This window comes from Pongo abelii, chromosome 3 (assembly GCF_028885655.2).
Source record: "Pongo abelii isolate AG06213 chromosome 3, NHGRI_mPonAbe1-v2.0_pri, whole genome shotgun sequence".
NCBI lineage: Eukaryota > Metazoa > Chordata > Mammalia > Primates > Hominidae > Pongo > Pongo abelii.
Window position 1 is genome coordinate 167688910 of NC_071988.2, and position 18742 is coordinate 167707651.

The following is an 18742-nucleotide window of genomic DNA, read 5'->3' on the forward strand; positions in this document are numbered from 1 at the left end:
CAAAGTCTCACAGTTCCTAAAGTGGAACTGAGATTCTAACTAAGGTTTTTCTGACCATACAGTTTGAGATCTTAATCTCTGGCTATACTGACCCCCCCTCCCTTTTTTCTTTTTTTTTTTTTTGAGACGGAGTCTAGCTCTGTCGCCCAGGCTGGAGTGCAGTGGCGCGATCTTGGCTCACTGCAAGCTCCGCCTCCCGTACTGACCCCACTTCTTAGGCAGAATTCATTTAGAAAATCTGTCCACAGCCGGGCGCAGTGGCTCACGCCCATAATACCAGTACTTTGGGAGGCCGAGGCGGGTGAACTGCCTGAGGTCAAGAGTTCAAGACCAGCGTGGCTAACACGGTGAAACCTCGTCTCTACTAAAAATACAAAAATTAGCCAGGCGTGGTAGCGGACGCCTGTAGTCCCAGCTACTCGGGAGGCTGAGGCAGGAGAATCGCTTAGAGCCCGGAGGTGGAGGTTGCAGTGAGCCAAGATGGCGCCACTGCACTCCAACCTGGGTGAGAGAGCTAGACTCCGTCTCAAAAATTATAAGAAAAAAAGAGTCTGTCCGTCCATATTTGTAGTCTCTGGTGGATGTAGCAGAGGATATCTACCCATAAGACTACAACCATTATATTTCCAGGTAGACTAGATTTGCAAAATGTAGCAAAATTGAAGTATTTTAACCAAATAAAATCACGAATGCTTTGATTAAAAAAAGAACAGCCAATAAGTGAGGTGGAAAGCAGGGACAAGAAAGAATATACCATTTGATAAAATTAAACTTGCATGAGCTCTTCTCACACTTCCCGTATCAAAAGCTCAAGTCATAGCTCAACAGGTTAGGACACCATGAGTTTGAATAAAGTAGTAATTTCACACAACTGCTTTATCATACTGGTTATTGATTTGTTCTGAAAGCATTCTAAGACCCCACGACCCGCAAAGCCCTTGCAGCTCTCATCTGTGACACTGCCATGGCCGGCCGTCTGTGTCATCAAGGCACCCAACTCATCTCCCTGTAGTTTCAGGGTCAGTAGTTCCTGCTATTGAAAACCCTGCTTTTTTTCCATGGGTTTATAAATAGGTTGTTTTAAGTGACCCTGAGCTGAAACCAAGCTTACAAGGTGTCAGGCTAGATGCAAGTTTTCTGTTCGCTGAAGCTTTAAATTTGCCAGACCCGATTTCTAAACACAGCTTAGGAAATAGTAACTAAAACAAATTTTCATTTTAAAGGTATTTCTTTTGAAGTCTCATCCTGCTAATGAAATTCAACTTTGCAGGTTTACAATACAAGTTTTTACTTTGGGAAGACGTGACAGAGGATGAGGAGGGTTAAAGTAAAAACTAAGTCGGCTGAGTAAAATTCAGCCAACCAGAACTCCTGGTTAAATGGATTCTGAAGATGAAGGGCATGCTACTCCCAGGAGACAAAGGCAAATGATAGAAAACAAATTACATCATGGATTTAAATTTTCTTAATCTTCCAAGCTATTTCCTAAAGTCAGTAGAGGTTCTATCTGGTCACACTTTTTTAGAGCTACAATTCTGAAGAGTGATTACTGATCTATTTAGAAGGATTAGACTGCAAGATTTCCAAATAAGCAAATACCTTAATTATGTCCATACATTATACTTCTTATGGTAGGAAAGTAAACACTTTATAAATAATGTCAACAGCCAAATCATATCGAAAATATCAGTGAAGATATGATTGCTATTAAGATGCTCAATGATAGTTATTAGAATAAAATAACTTCCATTGAAAATTCCTGTGTCAGATATTTGGTTAATATTCTCTCCTTAAATACTAATGACAACTCTTCCAGATAAACATTATGATTCCCATTTAACAGATGAGAAAATTCAGAGTCTAAAGGTTAACTTGCTCAAGGCCACTTAGCTAGTAAGTTGCATAATAAGATTTCAATTCAGGTCTATCAAATTCAAAAGCCCACGCTCTTTTGATCCCATGAGTTTCCTCCTGGATTTTGAGACAAAACCCTTCGCATTAATGGAGTCAGCTAGAAAGATTTCCATCTAAGTAAGTTTTCCCCCATCTCACATAAGAGGGACTCATGGATTCTAGTCAATTCTTCTGTACATGTTTAGTGTAGGTTTGAGCTCCCCAGTTGTTTTTAATAGGACATTGAAAATTATGTCCTTGGATGTTTGGTAAATGTAATCCTGGGAATTATGATAGCTCAAACAATGACAGCCTCAATGAGGACTACAGTCTTGTTAGAAAGGGCCCCCAAGCCTCCCACAGGGCTGAATAAAGTTAAAGGCCTGGTGCCTTCACTGTCTTCATGCCTCCTACATGGTGTCTCTGTGTGTTCCTCTTAGTTTGCAAGCTGGAGGGTAAGGCAGTAACAGCCAAGGGCAGTCTCTCCAGGAAGGGGAGCAGGTTCAACAGTCCTCTCTTTGGTGCTCAGTCCAGCAGCTCTTCCTGAACTTGGCTTTCCCTGCTTCTTGCTATTCCCCAACCCTGCCTCTGAGTGCCCCAAGAAATGCGTCAGCACACAGGCCAGGCAGGCTGTTGCTCCCCTATAGGAGAGGACCACCCTCCAGTAAATACATTATTTGGATATCGAAGGTTCTCTCTGCTTTTAAGTTCTTGGCTGCAAAGTGGACATTAACACCTTTCTGTTGAATTCTACCTTGCTACGTGGAGTACTGTCACCCACATGTTCCATCAGTGAGACGCCCTCCCTCGGCCAAGAAGCCTCCTGCACCAGACCATGTACACAAGCCCTGGCTGTGCCTGCCTCTCCAGGAGGTGCAGTCGGTAGGTGGCTTACCTTCATGTGGGATTTGAGATTGTCCTTGCGAGCACACCGGAATGGACAGAGCGGACACTGATGACTTTTTAAACCTGTGTGAATCACCATGTGCCGCTTCCAGTAACTCTTCCTTTTAATAACCAAACCACATATTGGACACTGGAAAGGCTTTCCACTTTCCTCTTCTGAGGCTTGGAAGAAGGAGAAAGAAAGGAACATTAAGGAAAACAAAAAGGTACACTGCATCTGGCATTAATTCACATACACTGCCATATAAAAAGCACTAAAAATGATTTGGGTTTTTTTCTGAGAATTCCGAGATTTTATCCATAAGAAAGTTTTAGTACTGCTTTTCTTCAGGTAGAAACCCATATTCATCTAGTTACTTCCATCTGGGCTCCATTTTCCAAAATCTGATCATCCTGCCTTGTGAAAGTCTGACTTTCAAAGGCCATCCCACACTAAGGAAGACATCTGCAAAGGGGCTTCGCCCAGCCTGTCCTAACTCAGGGCCCAAGGGCACCATGCACAGTCAGAGAAGCCTGAAGGCAGGGCCTTTGTTCCCTGAAGGAAACTGTCAGACTCAAGTCCATGTCTGAATTCCTGAACTTGGAAAACAGTGAGAAATAAAAACAAATCACATGGGACAGAGAATAATGCACTGCTCCACACTGAAAACCAAACAGCTATCATAAACCTCACTCTCTGAACTCCAATGGAGACAAATTTTCGGATCCCTACTGCTGACTTGTTTAGTTGTGGCTTGAGCAGATGCTGCTGCCAATTTAGCCACCAGGGGGTCTTAAGGTCAGGGTTTTTGACCCTTTTATTTCTGTCCCTTTGGTAGCCACTAACAATATGTGCTGCCTTCCTCTGCACGGTGACTGGGCCTCGCTGCCCACTTTGGGAAGAGCTGCAATGAGGCCACCACAAATGCTCCAATCTTTCAAGAAATTAAACAAACCAACTACCTCCTCCAAATAAAGCTAAGGTCGCTCTCAAAGTGAAGGGTCTCTGTTGTGACACTATTGCTAAACTTCTGGTCTACCAATTTATATTGCTCAGTGCCACACTAGCCTCTGCAATTTGGGGATACAGGGAATAAAAAGAAGCAGAATCAAGAACTTAGACATTTCTTTCTTAATCATAAGGAATCAGAAATATTTCAAAACTGGTTAAATGACTTGGCATATGTGCCCACAATAAAATATAAAAAGCGCTTTTTAAAATGAGCTAGATCTACAGACGATGACATAAAAACACGTCCAAGATATTAGCATTGGTGGATAAAGCAAGATACAAAACCATACATCCAGGGTAATTCTATTTTTGTTTTCTAAAAAAATGAGAATCAGTCACAGCTAAAACCATTAGGTGAAATATTAGCAGGGAACTTTACAAAGGATGGGTCAGTTGACAACACCTAAAACCACTAATTAATCTTAACATTACTAAAAATGGGGCAGATACCATGCGCCTTCTGATATGTCATCTGTGAAATGTCCTTATAAAAAATTAAACAATCCTCTATATAACTAGCCCTTTATTGGAAATACAATTGATTTTTTTAAAAAGTGTTAAACACACCAACGGGATGAAATCAGCCAAATCTATAACGTGTGAATTCCTCAAGACAAACGACCCAGTTTCTTCAACATGTAAATGGCATTTTTAAAAGAGAAGGAGTTATGGAAAAATAAAGGCTTAAGAGATATACACAAAAAAACCCGCAAGGTGTGAAGCTTATTTGGATTCTGTTTAAATAAAACCATTGTAAAAGAACATTTCTCAGATAATTGAGGAAATACTGATTATAGCTTGGGTGTTCCAAAATATCATTTAGCAATTGTTGTTTCTGTTAGATGTGATAGTGGAATTGTGGTTATTTTTTTAAGTCCTTATCTGTTGAAGATATATACATGGAAGTATTTACAAACAAGCGGATATGACGTCTGGGATTTGCTTTAAAATACTTGAGAAAAAATAAAGGGAGGGAGTGGGAAGAATTGCATGAATAAATAGAACAAACAAAAAATGGTATCTTTTTATTTGCATGAAAACTTCCTGGAAGCATACCCAGGAAACCACTAAGCAGTTACCACTGAAGCATTGTGGATTAAAAGGAAGGAATCAGGAGGGAAACTTGTGTTTTCATTTCATATCCTTCTGTACTATTTGAATTTTTTAATGTACACGTTACTCTTCTAATTTTAAAAGAAAAAATTCCCAAAAGTATACTTTAAAATAATCTCATCATGTATTTATTGGGTCAACTGAGTCTCTACATACAAAGGATCACTTCAAATGGATGGAACCAGAGGGTTCTGGAATAAAGTTAGAGCATTCCAAAAATGCAGTTTTACTAATACAGGTCTATTGGTTAGCTCAACCATGCAATTTGAAAAACAATCAAGTCTGGAAATTCTACTTGTGATGTGTTCCACCACATGTATTTCCTTAATTGGGGGAGTAACAGGAAATGAGGGTTTCCTTTTACTCTAGGAAGAGCACACCTTGTAGACACATATAAACAAGCATTTTTATTAACCCCCTGTAGCTTTTCTGCTGTCTGTTTTTGTGAATTGCCTCTGCCGATCTGGAGTCTTATCTGTAATTATGTCTCTCGTCTTCTATCCTTCCTTGTCATTTCCTCCACCCTGATATTTTGATCATGAAGACTACATGATGAACAACAGACTGGAGAGAAAGGACTGAATCAGGCCTCTAGGTGACATTATCGTCATACACTACAGGGAAAAATCATAACAATGTCTATTTGGGGTTGTAAGAACATCAAAATAACAGGAAAGAGATAAACAGGCTGTCACTGATCCCCATCTTCAAGAAGTATGTCCCACTATCAAATTCCTAAACTACCTAATTTTACAGAACTGTCTGGAAGAGGAGAGAAAAACTGAGATGTTTTCCACTGATCTGAGATTTCACGGCACACCATAGGAAGGCAATAAAAGGGCATTAGCTGAAAAAATGAACACTGCCGGCTTCCCCTCGCATCTTGCCTTGCCTAATGTGACCAATGTGTTTCCTATTCTTTGAGACCCCTCAGTCTTCACCCTAACCAACAATTCTTTATTTCAAATGTTTTACAGAGTACATTATATTTAACCCTGCATATTATTATTTCATATAAATCCATTTAGCTATGCTTCCTTAGTTATAATTAGTACCAAAATACACGAGTTGGGTACAAATTAGGGTGCACTTGGACTGACTAGGAAAAAAATTAGAACACACAATGAAGAGAAACTAACTGCAAGAAATACGGTCAAATAGCTAAACTACTATAACTTTTGAAATTTTTAACTGATCACAGCAGGAAAGGAAGATGACAGAAACCAAATGATAAAAGTAACTGAAGTACCATGACTGATTTTCACCTTTGGCCAGCAATCTCCCTGATAACATCTACATTTTTATTTATTCAAGAAAGAAATTTCATATTTTAGTAGGACGTTCTCCATGTGTTTATGATGTTGTTAACTACTTGAAAGAAGGGAGGAAGTAAGGTTGTATTCTATTTCATATGCCAAACTATCTTCAGGAAACTGACAGCTGTAAATTTCACTCAGTTAGAACCTAAGGAAAGAGGACCACTTCCTCAGAATGAACCATACACTCTTGAGGCAATAGGATTGAAATGTTCATAATTTTACCTAGTTTACAACTGCCTAATAAATAACTTTTCCCAAGTATATCACTAGGTAGTTATTATCACTGCAAACACAACTAAATTCCATCAAATGCTAAGAGAATAAGTGGGATGAATAGCTGCTAATTTGCTCCTCTGGAGAAAACATATTCTCTTCATAGGCAATAATATTATTGGAAGAAACGAAATAATGAATGTGCATAAGACACCTGTCACATAGTAAATAGAAGCTACCTGTAGTAGCAGTTGTTGTAGTAAGAGTAGTGACAATAAGCAAACTCTAAACATGCCCTGCAAAGCTGAAAACTCACCATTAGAGCAGATGTAAATCTAAACAACTAACATCACATAATAAATACACGGTTCAGAGCTTGGCCCAACATGGTAGTTTGTCACTGGAGCCAATATGACACAAATAAGCAGAAGCCCATAGTGTGGCTCAGGTAGGGTCTGGCTCAGCCTAGACAAAATACTGATGGATAATCCAGCTCAGCAGGGAAAAAAAGAGACACAGAAAAGACAGAAAAAAGTGGAGGGAGGAACTGGCTGCAATAGGGCCTGGAAGTCCTTACCTTTGTGTCTCCAGCCCCCAAACAAGGCCAGGTACAACATATAATTCAGTAAGTGTGTGTTAGACCGTAAGGAGATTAAATGAAAAAGGTTGGGTTAAGGGAATAGAGAGAAGTGAAATGACGGCTAGAAATGAAATGAAAGGAAAAGATGCAGGAGGCTGCCAGTAAGTCCCAATGGAACTTGTGTTAGGCCAAGAGTGTATGTATGCCTTTCACATAGTGCCCCAATACACATTCTAAATGAGTGGATGGATAAACAGATAAATGTTCATGTACTTAGACCTCAGCTATTTCCAAAAATGAACCTGGAGCAGCTTATATTAAAAATGCATATGGAATGACTACATCATTAATAAAGTACAGAGATATATGTTGAACTATTTATAATGAACAAGATCTGCCCAAAGCAGAGATGCTCTTGTGGGAGGTTTGATAGTGAATTTTAAGAAGCAACACATTAAACTCAAAAACTGGAAAAAAAAAAGAGTTTGTTTTGAGTTAATAAACAGAGTTTTAAAACACTGAGCTACAGTAGTAAATATAAGCAAGGAATTCTAAAACAGGAAAGGACCTTGGAGATCATCCAGCTCTGTTTACAGATGAGGATACTAAACTGAGGTAGTATGCTGCGAGTCTCTCTACCAGTTAGTGACAGAACTGAGATTACAGCTCATCTCTTCACTTCTGGTTTGCTGCTCTACCTATTGTCTATGCATAAATCCACAAAACAACAACAAAACTTCATTGGGCTAAAAAAAATTTTTTTTTTAATCACGGAGGGTTGTAGTTGCTTAACTGCTTTAACACAAAGGTATTTTTAAAACAAATGTAACTGTTTTGTAGGCTTTGAAATCAAACTTCCTGTTGTTCAGTCCTACGTGGTGATTTGCAGCAAGTCAGTATAACTTGCAACTGGGTAGTTTCTGCATATAGACCTTACCATAAACTGAGGAGTTCAAGATGCCTGGTGACCCTGGGTCTGCATAATCTGTGCATTATTATGGTCTCCATTCTGGACCTACTAACATTACCGGTACACATCTGTGTAGGATGACGACCCATCTTCCTTCCTAACAATACACATGGACTTTAAATCTTTTAACAGAATTTCTTTGTTATGTGTCTCAAATGCTATTTCACGGCAACAAAAACAATCTAGGTTAGCAATGGATGTCCCTGGGTTTATCTGTTATTATGGATGCTGACTTTATTAATGCCCATTTTAACTAGTAAATATTCAGAGAAGTCTGATATCTATAGCCACACTAAGTTTAAATCACTGCGAAAATATAATTGAGATTAATGACGGACAGTTCTAAAAATCTTGGTTAAAAAGTGAATTTTCTAAACAAGTTCATATATGGGATCATTCTCAGATTAAGGCTTATTGAGATTTATGGCTGGGTCCTGTGCTTCATGCCTTTAATCCCAGCACTTTGGGGGCCTGAGTAGGGTGGATCACTTGAGGCCAGAAGTTCGAGACCAGCCTTACCAACATGGCGAAACCCCATCTCTACTAAAAATACAAAAATTAGGCGGGTGTGGTGCTGCGTGCCTGTAGTCCCAGCTTCTCAGGAGGCTCAGGCACAAGAATTGCTTGAACCCGGGAGGCGGAGGCTGCAGTGAGCTGAGATCGCACCACCGCACTCTAGCCTGGGCTATAGAGCCAGACGCTGTCACAAACAAAAGATTTATTATAATAACCACAGGCCTAATGGCAGTATCAGGAGAGGTGATCTCCCTCTCTGGACTTTGTATGCTTTTGCAATAATTTTAATAACATCACATAAATATTAAAGAAAACAGCAGCCAGAAACCCCCTATGTATTGACCCACAGGAAATATTCTTAGTTCTCAGCTGTATGAGACCAGGTTTGCTTCTAAGAATATTTACATTTTATTCAGTACAATAAGATGTTTTGGAGACCCTCTCTCTGAAACTCTCCCTGTTGTTTCTTTTAACCAGGAGTCTGGCATCCTGGGAATCTTGTTGGCCTTCTACAAGAAACTTTGTCTTTAAAATAAAAACCATTTATTTTATTCTTAGCTGCAACAGAACAGTAGCTTCAAAGAGAATTCAGTCAATGTGTGACATTTATCTTTATAGCAAACGGACATAATCTTCCCTCTATCGTGTCCCCTTTCAGAGGAGCCGTGTAGCATGTGCTGGGGGCGCAGGGTCACATGAAAGAAACCTCCCCCTCAAGTGTCACGTCTCTCATGCAGGGCGGAAAGGCTATCGACTGGTGGACTCTTTAAGGAATTAAATACACCATGACCTGGCAACCACTGAATCCTGTTCAAAAAAGAAGAATAAGGCCAAACCTAAAAGACAATTTTTTTTTCATGGTTTGGACTTCCCTTGACCTAAAGAAGGTCAAAGAAATGCTGGTGTCTAAATTACTCAAGGCGGGATCAGCTTTTCTAGCACATATCTCTTTGTAACTTAAGAATCAACTTTATATGCTTTTTTTTTTTTGCACATTTTGAGAAATCGCTTTTTAAAAACGAAAGCCCTGCCTGAAATCAGGATAGTGTGTAGTTTATTTTTGTGGCTTTTTGTTGTTGTTCTTGGGGGTGGTTTTTATTTGTTTACTTAAGTCATTAGGCAACAGAAACTCTTTTCCCTGCTGTGAGAGGCCAGTGCACCTACGTATTTTGAATTAAACTAAGATTTCCTTCTAAGGGAGAGGAAAGAATAATAATGACAAATGTTCCCATACAGGAGTGATGGCTCTCACCACATTTCCATAATGCTTCTTAGATAAATCGAAGGTACATCCCAATCCAGCCCCAAACCAACAGTATAATGTGTGGAAGGTGGGGGAAGGAGGGGGAGGGAAGAAAAGGGAGTTGGGGAGGGTGGAGGGGACAGATAGAGATGATCCACCTTTCCTTGCACTCCTCAGATGCCAAAATCAGTGATCCCCAGTAACACCAAATCATGTACCCATGATACAAAGACAAATAACAAAAGTAGATACTCTGTGAACTCCTTATTAACCCATAATCTAGCTAGGCTGCTGGGAAGTGATGACATTCACTTTAACTGAAAAGAGTGAGGGCATCCCCTCTTCTGTTTCCAAGCCATGCAATAACAAACAGAACTTGAACATAGGATGTACCCACGTGGACGTATGGAACATTTTTCGGGTAACAATTTCAAGGACCCTCATTTTCTTGGCAGTGATGTTTCCTCATGCATGAGTTTTACAAAATGAAAGAATTTTTAAATAAAATTACTCTGCTGATGAAGCTGCTTCTTCAAGTCTTAGACTGAACAGAGGCATGTTGAAATGGGGGAGTTGGGGTGGGGAGGCCTTAGGTACAAGTCAATCAGCACAGGGTTCTATAATCCAAAGCTGAGAAGTTCCTTTCCCTCCTCTTTCAGTTTGAACATTCTGAACATCCATTGATTAAAATATTAAGTGTTTCAGCAATATAACAAATTTAATAAAAAGCAAAGTAAGAAACGATTTCTTATAGATCTCCTATATTCAATTATTCTGAGAACCCCACTGAGTTGCTGGCATAGATTAAGTGCATTTAAACAAAAAAGGAACATAGCTTTTCCCTCGGGTGTATTTCCCACAACAAAACAAACAAAAAGTCTACATTCACTGGAAGCTCATGACCTCTTTCTCATCTTTACATGTATCTGGTCGTTTGAGTGAAAAAAATTATATTCACAACCATTGCTGGTTATACCAGAGACTACTTTAATATGACAAAGCTGCTACAGTCTGGGCTTCAGGAAACATGGTTTTATCAGTCACTTCTTTCCATGTCTTCAATCAACTAAAGTTTATTATTAACTTTGTATAAGCTTTTCCAAGTAACAGATGTCCAGATGAATTGTATATTAGAAACACCATTCACACATTTATTCAATAACTAGATATGCAGAATATATATATATATATATAATTATTTTCTTTTTTTTCTTTTTATTTTTTTGAGACAGAGTCTCATCCAGGCTGGACTGCAGTGACACCATTTCAGCTCACTGCAACCTCTGCCTCCCGGGTTCAAGCAATTCTCCTGCCTCAGCCTCCTGAGTAGCTGGGATTACAGGCGCACACCACCACGCCTGGCTAATTTTTGTATTTTTAGTAGAGACAGGGTTTCACCATATTGGTCAGGATGGTCTCGACCCCCTGACCTCAGGTGACCCACCCGCCTTGGCCCCTCAAAGTGCTAGGATTACAGGTGTGAGCCACTGCGCCCAGCCTAAAATTTTATTTTATATATAGCCATACCTCTCTTTCTACTGCTATCCCTAAATGAAATTTCTATAAGTCAGAAGTGATTTTTTCCATTGTAAAATTACCCCAGCCTCCTTTGCTCTTCTCCTTGTTTCCTAATTTTACCCATTTCTCTCCTTATTTCACCAGATGGCAGGTGAGAAGAGAGGAGAAGTGGAACTTAGAATTGACAAACATCCTAGGATTTTACTGATATTTCAGAAACTCTAGAGAGAACAGTTTGGATCACCAAGAGTCATAAAAGTCCCAGATACCCATTTTCCTTGTTGTCTTCTGCTGTTGACTCAAGTTTTGAAGTAACTATAATTAGCGTATATAGCTCATTCAGCCATTTAAATGGAAATTTGTCATAAATGCATCAAATTGACATTAACTGTGATCATTCAGTCAATTATTTGCCATTCCAAATCCTCTTCATCATTGTTGCTGAAAATACTCAAAAGTTGGCTAGACACACACGATGGCAATGTTTGTACTGATGAGGACGCACATAGCCTACTTCCTGCTCCAGTCTGGCAGGATATCCTTAAGAGACATCTGAAACCCCAACACGCATCCCCAGGAACATGTATTTATCATGCACACAATTTTAAAGCAAACCAGAACAAGAAATGGTGTTACCACTGTGAGAATTCAAGTGACTAAGTTTCTCCCTCAGATGAATAATTGTGAATGCTAAGGTCCTATATGACAGCGATTTCTCCTTTGGAAAGACCGCCTCCACCAGAAAAACCTTAGGATTCAAATTTTCCACATGCATATTCCTTCAAAATTGGATTGGATTTGAATTAAATAAAGCATTCACAGGAAACGTGCTGATTATGTTTGATTGACAATCTTTTTGAGTACTTATAGGACAAGAAATTGCAGAAGAATAGGATACGTGAAAAGGGCTTAAATTCCACAAAAAGTAATAAAAATGCTAACATAAAAGTATATGGTGTGATAAATTAGGGCAGAGTAGTTCCTGATTGTACAAAAGTCCATTTGTGATGGAGGCAGCAGGAGTGTGGGCTCTCCCTTGTCCACTATTTCAAAAGCAGTGGGTTTTTTTCCCCCTATGTTCAGTGATGCCATGCACTCCATGACAAAGATGCTTTGATCTTCTCCCATTAAATATATCTTGTATGGACCTAGCCTGAACTTAGTAAGAAAAAAAAAAACCATTTGTATGAAAGGGAGGGAATGCTGTATGTCTCTAAGATTATTCATTACCTTTCAAAAGTGAAGCTATTTGTGAAGTCTTTGTGTAATACGTACATGAAAGACTACTATGCTGCTTACTTATTTTTGTTGTGCTCTTGCTTTTTTATTCCTGCCTCAGATCAGATGGGGAACCCAACTGAAAAAAGCAATGAATAAGACATCGCGGTTTATAGTCTAAAGGACTTACACGATGATTGAAAGAAAAGATGCCATACCTGAATTGGAGGGTTTAGAAACTCTTCCCTTAGGAACTGGGAGTAATAATAATTCCAGGGATTGTGGTGGTGGTGGTGGAGGTGGTGGAGGTGGCGGTGGAGGTGGTGGAGTGACTTTTTCTGGTTTCTTCTCTGAAGGTGGGGGCGGTAGAGGGTCCTCAGGCAGCAGCGATGATTTCTCAGCCAGAAGACTGCCCGCAGCCCTTGCGGCCACCTCCTTCAGAAGGGCCGCTGAGGAGGTCATAGAAGCCAGGGAAAGGAAGGAGCTGGCCGGTGGAGGGTGCTCCTGACCAGGAGTCAAACTTCTTTCACTGACCTTCTTGGACAAAGCAGCCAAGGTAGAACTGGCAGACTGGGAGCTAAAAGGGGAGGAAAAGGACTCAAATCGCATGGTCTCCTCAGTCCTGGTGAGAGATTTGTCCTGCAGAACGGCATTGGCTGCAGCTTTCAGTTTTAGGATGGCTGAATCCGGAGACAAGCTGCAGGTGGTGGTTGAGTTTGGCAACCACTTACCTTGATTCCATATAAAACAGTTACTTGGAGTGTATTGGTCATTCTGTTCCTGCTTCTCGGCCAACTTCCTGGCCAGAACACTGAGCTGCTGGGCGTGGTGGGAAGGCGGGGAAAAGGAGAGGTTCGAGCCAACGTTTACGGGGGACTCCACTCTGCCATTGGCCGTGGCTGCAGCGTCGAGTTTGAGGGAACCAGCCTCCAGCAGCCGCCTCAAATTGCTGCTCAGGGGCTTGTTGGAGCCTGGGTCATCGTCACACAAAGAAGACACTCCCGGGGAAAGGTGATCTTGACACTGCAGTGAGTCTCGCAGGACCTCACTGTCCAGTGCCACCAGCTCCAACGTGTGGCTGCTGGGAGTCGTGCTTCCCAAGGAGGTGTCCGGGGACGTGGACTGCTCCTGGATCCGGTCCTCCAGAGACAACTTATAGTTCTCCTGGACTTCCCCATAGGATGCTTCTGACGGAGTCTCTGAAGAGTTTCCATACCAGTGTTCTCCTTCACTGAGCTCTCCCTCTGCCTCTTCCTGCCTACTAACATCTGGGGAGAATTAAGAAGATCAGGTTTACTCCCAAAGTGAACAATAAGTAAGTCTCAAGACATTCAAATGGAGGTGATGACATGCCTTTCTCTTCCCTTCCACCCAAGAACCAAATGAAAGGTGGCAACAGCCTTAACAGAATGTCAGACAGACTTGGCAGAAGCCTGAAAAAAGTAAAAAATGCTAAACAGGGAAAGGTAAAAACATACCCAAGTAGTCCAGATAAGTTGAAAGGGAAAAGAAGGAAAAAGAAAAATGGATCTGGTAAAGAGGTAATTGGATGAAGAAACTGCTATTTTCAGTGAATGGGGGGAAATGGAAAGAAGCCTATATCCTTGTGAAAAACCAGCACAGTATGTTTAGCACTGTGACAGAATGAGAGAGGCAGCCTGGCATAGTGGGACACAGACCGTGAGACACAGACAGTGGGAAGCGCTTCCCCACTTTCTAACTCCATGACTCTAGGCAAGACACTGAGCTGGTCTGAGAATCCACTTCCTCCAATATAAGATGCAATTCATTTTTTAAAAAGCTTATCAAAAATGTAAATAATACCTGCTTAACTCACTTCATCAGTTGTTATGAAGCTTAAATCATAATAAGCATGTGATCATGTTTTGAAAACAGTCAAGTACTGTATAAAATCAGATTTCATTAGCAAACACTACTCACATTTCTGACTTCTGACTGTGACAGTACCTCCCATGTTACGCATGCTACCTATTTGAGGGTCCTCAACTCCAGTCATCAACATGCTTGCCATGTTATCACAGGCAGTGATTAGGAATGTGTTCCCTCCCTCCACTAAGAGTCTCTTTTCATTATTTTCTATTTATCGATCCACCACGACCACTCCCATGCACCAGTTAGGCAGGCTCCTCGCCATTCTAGGGGCATTCATGAGCCCTGCCACTTTTCTACCTTTTCTCATGATATTCCTTCTATCTGAAATGTCTTTCCCCAGAAAAGCTGACTATCCAATTCTACTTACCCTTCAACACCTGGCTCAAAGGTTTTTTCCTTACAATTCTCCCTGCAACTCTCAGTCAGAATGAACAAAACTAAGATCCTGCCTTCTTGGAGCTTACATTCCGGGGGGGAAGACAAGTGTCAAACAAAATTAACAAATGGGCAAATAACATAGCATGCCAGAGGGTGATAAGACCATGGAAAACCACATAGGGCAGGACATGGAGGATGGGGAGTAATGGGTGGGAAGGGAGCTGCAATTTTAAACAGGTGGTCAAGGTGGAGCTTCACAGAAGTGGTGACATTTGAGCAAAGACTTGGAGGAAGTGAGAAACTGACCATGCAGAGGGAGAGTCACTGTGGAGGCCCTGCTGTGGGAACATGCCTGGCACGTCCATGGAACAGCACTGAAGCCAGTGTGCGTGGAGTGCAGTGAGTAAGGTCAGAGCAGTGCCATAGGAGGTCAGAGAATACCATGAGTGAGTGTGTGTTGGCATGTGTATGAGAGTGTGTATGCACGTGTGTGTGTGTGTGCGTGTGCGCGCATGCACTGTGGTACAGGAGTGGGGTCATGCAGATCTACAGGACGTTGTGAAATGCAGAAAGGTCTTCGGAATTTGGCAAAACTGGGGACCACTGGAGGGTTTGTGGCAAGCGAGTGTTATGACATGACTTATGTTGTCAAAGCATTGTTCTGGCTGCTGTGTGGAAAACAGACTCCAGGTACAAGGATGAGCACAAAGAGGCCAGCTAGGAGGCTAGGATCCAGGTGGGGATTATGAAGGCTCAGCTCAGGACTGCAAGGGGTGAGAAGTGACTCAATTAGGTGCATATTTTTATTGCAGAGTCAACATTCTCATATTTTGTTTATATTGATTTTATATTACTCTAAATTATCTGTCTGCCGTTGTCTTCCTTCTAAAGTGGTGCTCCTAGAGGGCAGGAATTGTATTTTACTATCTACTTATTCCACACTGCATAGCACAATGTCTGGTCCCTAGCAGAGTTCAATGTATGTGTAGGGATTGAGCCAAAATCCCCCCTTGTGCCAAGTTTTGCCATATAGCATGCTGTTTCGTTCTGAAATAGAAATAACTAGAACTAGTAATGCATGAACTATACACTAATACATTGATCTTCCCATGCTATTTAGAGAAGAAATGTCACAAATGACAAATTCTTTCACGAAGCTAAAATTCTGCAACTCCTTCCTGAGATTCTTTATTAAGTTATCAAGAAAATGTAAAATATCAAATGGAATTTGCTGGGAAAAAAGCAGATTAAATTGAATTTTCTCTGTTAAAAACAGTCTGGTTCTTTGTGATCTGCCACATTTCCTCCTTCCCACTTGATTTCAACATTTTTCATCTTTCCTGAAATTGGCGGCGACCCTAAACTCATCATTTCCCCAGTAGCTTCTTGGAGAGATGCTTTTTACCAAACACCAAGCAGTCAACATCAATTTCAACAATAGGGCTAATTTTATGTTTCTTTGGCAAACCACCTTTCTTGATTTCAGATTAAACATCTCATCCTTCAGTAGAATCACATAGGAAGTATCCTATAAATAGTAAGTCAAAAGTTTAAAAATCCCTACAGTAAGAATTTGTTGAATATCTGCTCGAAGAATCTTTTCTTTAATCTTTATTATTAAATGAAGTACACTCATTAAGTAACGGGAAAATATATTATTCAAATTTAAATACTTTTAGGTCATATGTGTGTCATACCAGAGTAGCTCAAGATAGTCAAGAATGGTTCCAAACTAATGCAGTAGGGTCACCTAACAACATACATAAAATCTAGGTTTTGAGAACCACAAGAAGTTACAACCACATATCCAATCCTGTCATTTTACTCAGACTATTAAATACGTTAAGTAAAGGTTACTGGCTGAATCAAAGACACACGACCATGTAGAGCTAATGCAGAAACCAAGAACCCCAAATCTCTCAGCTGGCCCAGTGCTTCTCTGCAAGGTTCCACTGCACAATCTGCAGACAGAACCTCTGAATGACGACTTCTAGAGAGCTCTGAGCAGCTGCTCACCCCCTTTCCATTCTCCCATCCTTCCTGCCAACCTCTTGAATCAGAAATCAGCAAGGGATTCTCTTAGATAAGGACAGTATTCACTCTTTATCTTGAGACAAATCATTAAGAGGTGAGCACTCATTATTCCTGTACTCTAATCTCTTCATTCCCATTCTGCCTCTTCTTTGTTGCAGTCGGTCAAAAGGAGATTCAAATGCCTAAAGAATTTAGCACTTCTACTGGCAAAGTCCCAAAAGCAAAGCTTAATTTCCTAACCCCCTCCACACCCTCAGTGAGCAAGAATATTCCCCCTCCAAATGTGCTGAAACAGGTAAGTGTGCAAACAGGTAAGTGTGCCAAAGGCTAAAGAAACTGTTAGTTCAGGTTCTAATCCTACCAAGCAGTGATAAACATGTCTGAACATTCTTGAAAGATACAACAGCTAATATCTACATTTAAAGCAAGTTTCCTAACTTGTCAAAACACAAACTCAAAACAAACAAGTGAGTAAACAAAGTATTTCTTAAATAGAACTGTTTGTGGCTCCTAAAATGCCTAGATAATTTCTCAACCATCCATCCCTCTATTGTTTGCAGACTTGATCACTGAGATACACACACCTCTGGACTGCAAGAAAACTTGGATGCATGAAGAGTATCTCTTAAATTCATAATACTCTATTAATCACTTTTCTGAAGATGCTGCTACTGAAATTGAGATTATTCAAGAAATAAGTTACCATATAATTTTAATGCATGGCATAGAAAGAGAAAGAGCAGAAACTTGAGGAGAAACATACCTGAAATTATTCTGGCAATACCTGAGGTCAAATAAACGCTGAGAGGAGCTTTGGGAGAAATGAATGCAAGAAAATGAGGATGTGCAGAGGGTGGGGAAAAATTATAAGAAGCTCAAACAAATATGTCTGTGTTCACAAAACAGCAAGGATTTTTTCCCACTTTTTTTTTTCTTTTTTTGCCTGCTGGGCTCCTCTATTTTCATGTCCAATCTCATAATGGAGGAGTTCTTGAATGTTGCAGTGGTCTAGCTATGGTGAGCTCTCCTTCTGCAGAGCCTGTAGGACAACCTGCACCTTTCCTAGCCTGGAATTTCCTTTCACACTACATCGTGAGAAAAAGTTCTCTCATTGTGGAGCTCAAAACAAAGCATTTTTGAAATCTAGAAGATGAATTTGCTGGACACAACAAACTTTAGAACATGCAAGCCTTGACTTTTGTGTCTCTCTTTCACAATCTGAGAAGTCTCAGGCAGCAAGACACCTCCATTTTCCGGTCTGCCAACCAGCGCAGACTCTTCATATGGAATCACAGAGCAGCACTACACAAGCCAGGGTCCTGGAAGTGCTTCCTGCGGTACAGTGACCGTGGATTTCACAGCTTTCTTAACCAAGGCTTCCCGGGGAAGCCTCTAAATGGCCAATGTAAATAACTTCCTTGTAAATACATTATTTTTAACCTCCAGAGAAGAAAGCTATTTCCATTGCTAATTTTACAACAACCTCTGTCTCTGACTGTCAGGTTCACACTCATTCTTGTCAATTTTACACAACAGTCTGTTTTTGTGTGTGTTTTCCCTTTAAATCAGAAACACAAAGAATTAAGAATAGCAATGGTGCAATTACAGAATGAAAATATGCTGAATAAATTTTGTTTCCATGTGGCGAATATTTCTCCTTTGGGGAAAACAAAACAAAATTCCACTACCTAACACATTTATTTATAATTCAGTTCTCAAGCAGCAACTCGGTAACTTGATATCTACAACTCTTGCTGCATTCTCGGTAGAGAATGTCTTTTCAACTCACTTCCTTTTTGGTTTGACAGTTTTAATCAGATGCATTTAATTGGACCAATATACATCTCAGAACATCCTCGTTCAGAAAGATTGTGAGTGCACAGTGAAAAAAATATATAACAAAAAGACACGTATTAATTTTCATGCTTTTTGGTTTAAGCAAGTGGGGAAGGAAGCC

General features: G+C 40.5%; 1 protein-coding gene across 6 annotated transcripts in view; it reads right to left on the reverse strand.

Moving 5' to 3' along the window:
* ZNF827 (zinc finger protein 827) overlaps nucleotides 1-18742 on the reverse strand; it is a 175053-nt gene that overhangs the window by 125457 nt on the left and 30854 nt on the right. For all 6 annotated transcript variants that reach the window (XM_024246183.3, XM_054554539.2, XM_054554538.2 and 3 more), the window contains 2 exons: nucleotides 12699-13748; nucleotides 2789-2961 (listed from right to left, as the gene is read on the reverse strand). In XM_024246183.3, the coding sequence (XP_024101951.2) occupies nucleotides 2789-2961; nucleotides 12699-13748 (1223 nt within the window). The remainder of the gene's footprint in view (nucleotides 1-2788; nucleotides 2962-12698; nucleotides 13749-18742) is intronic.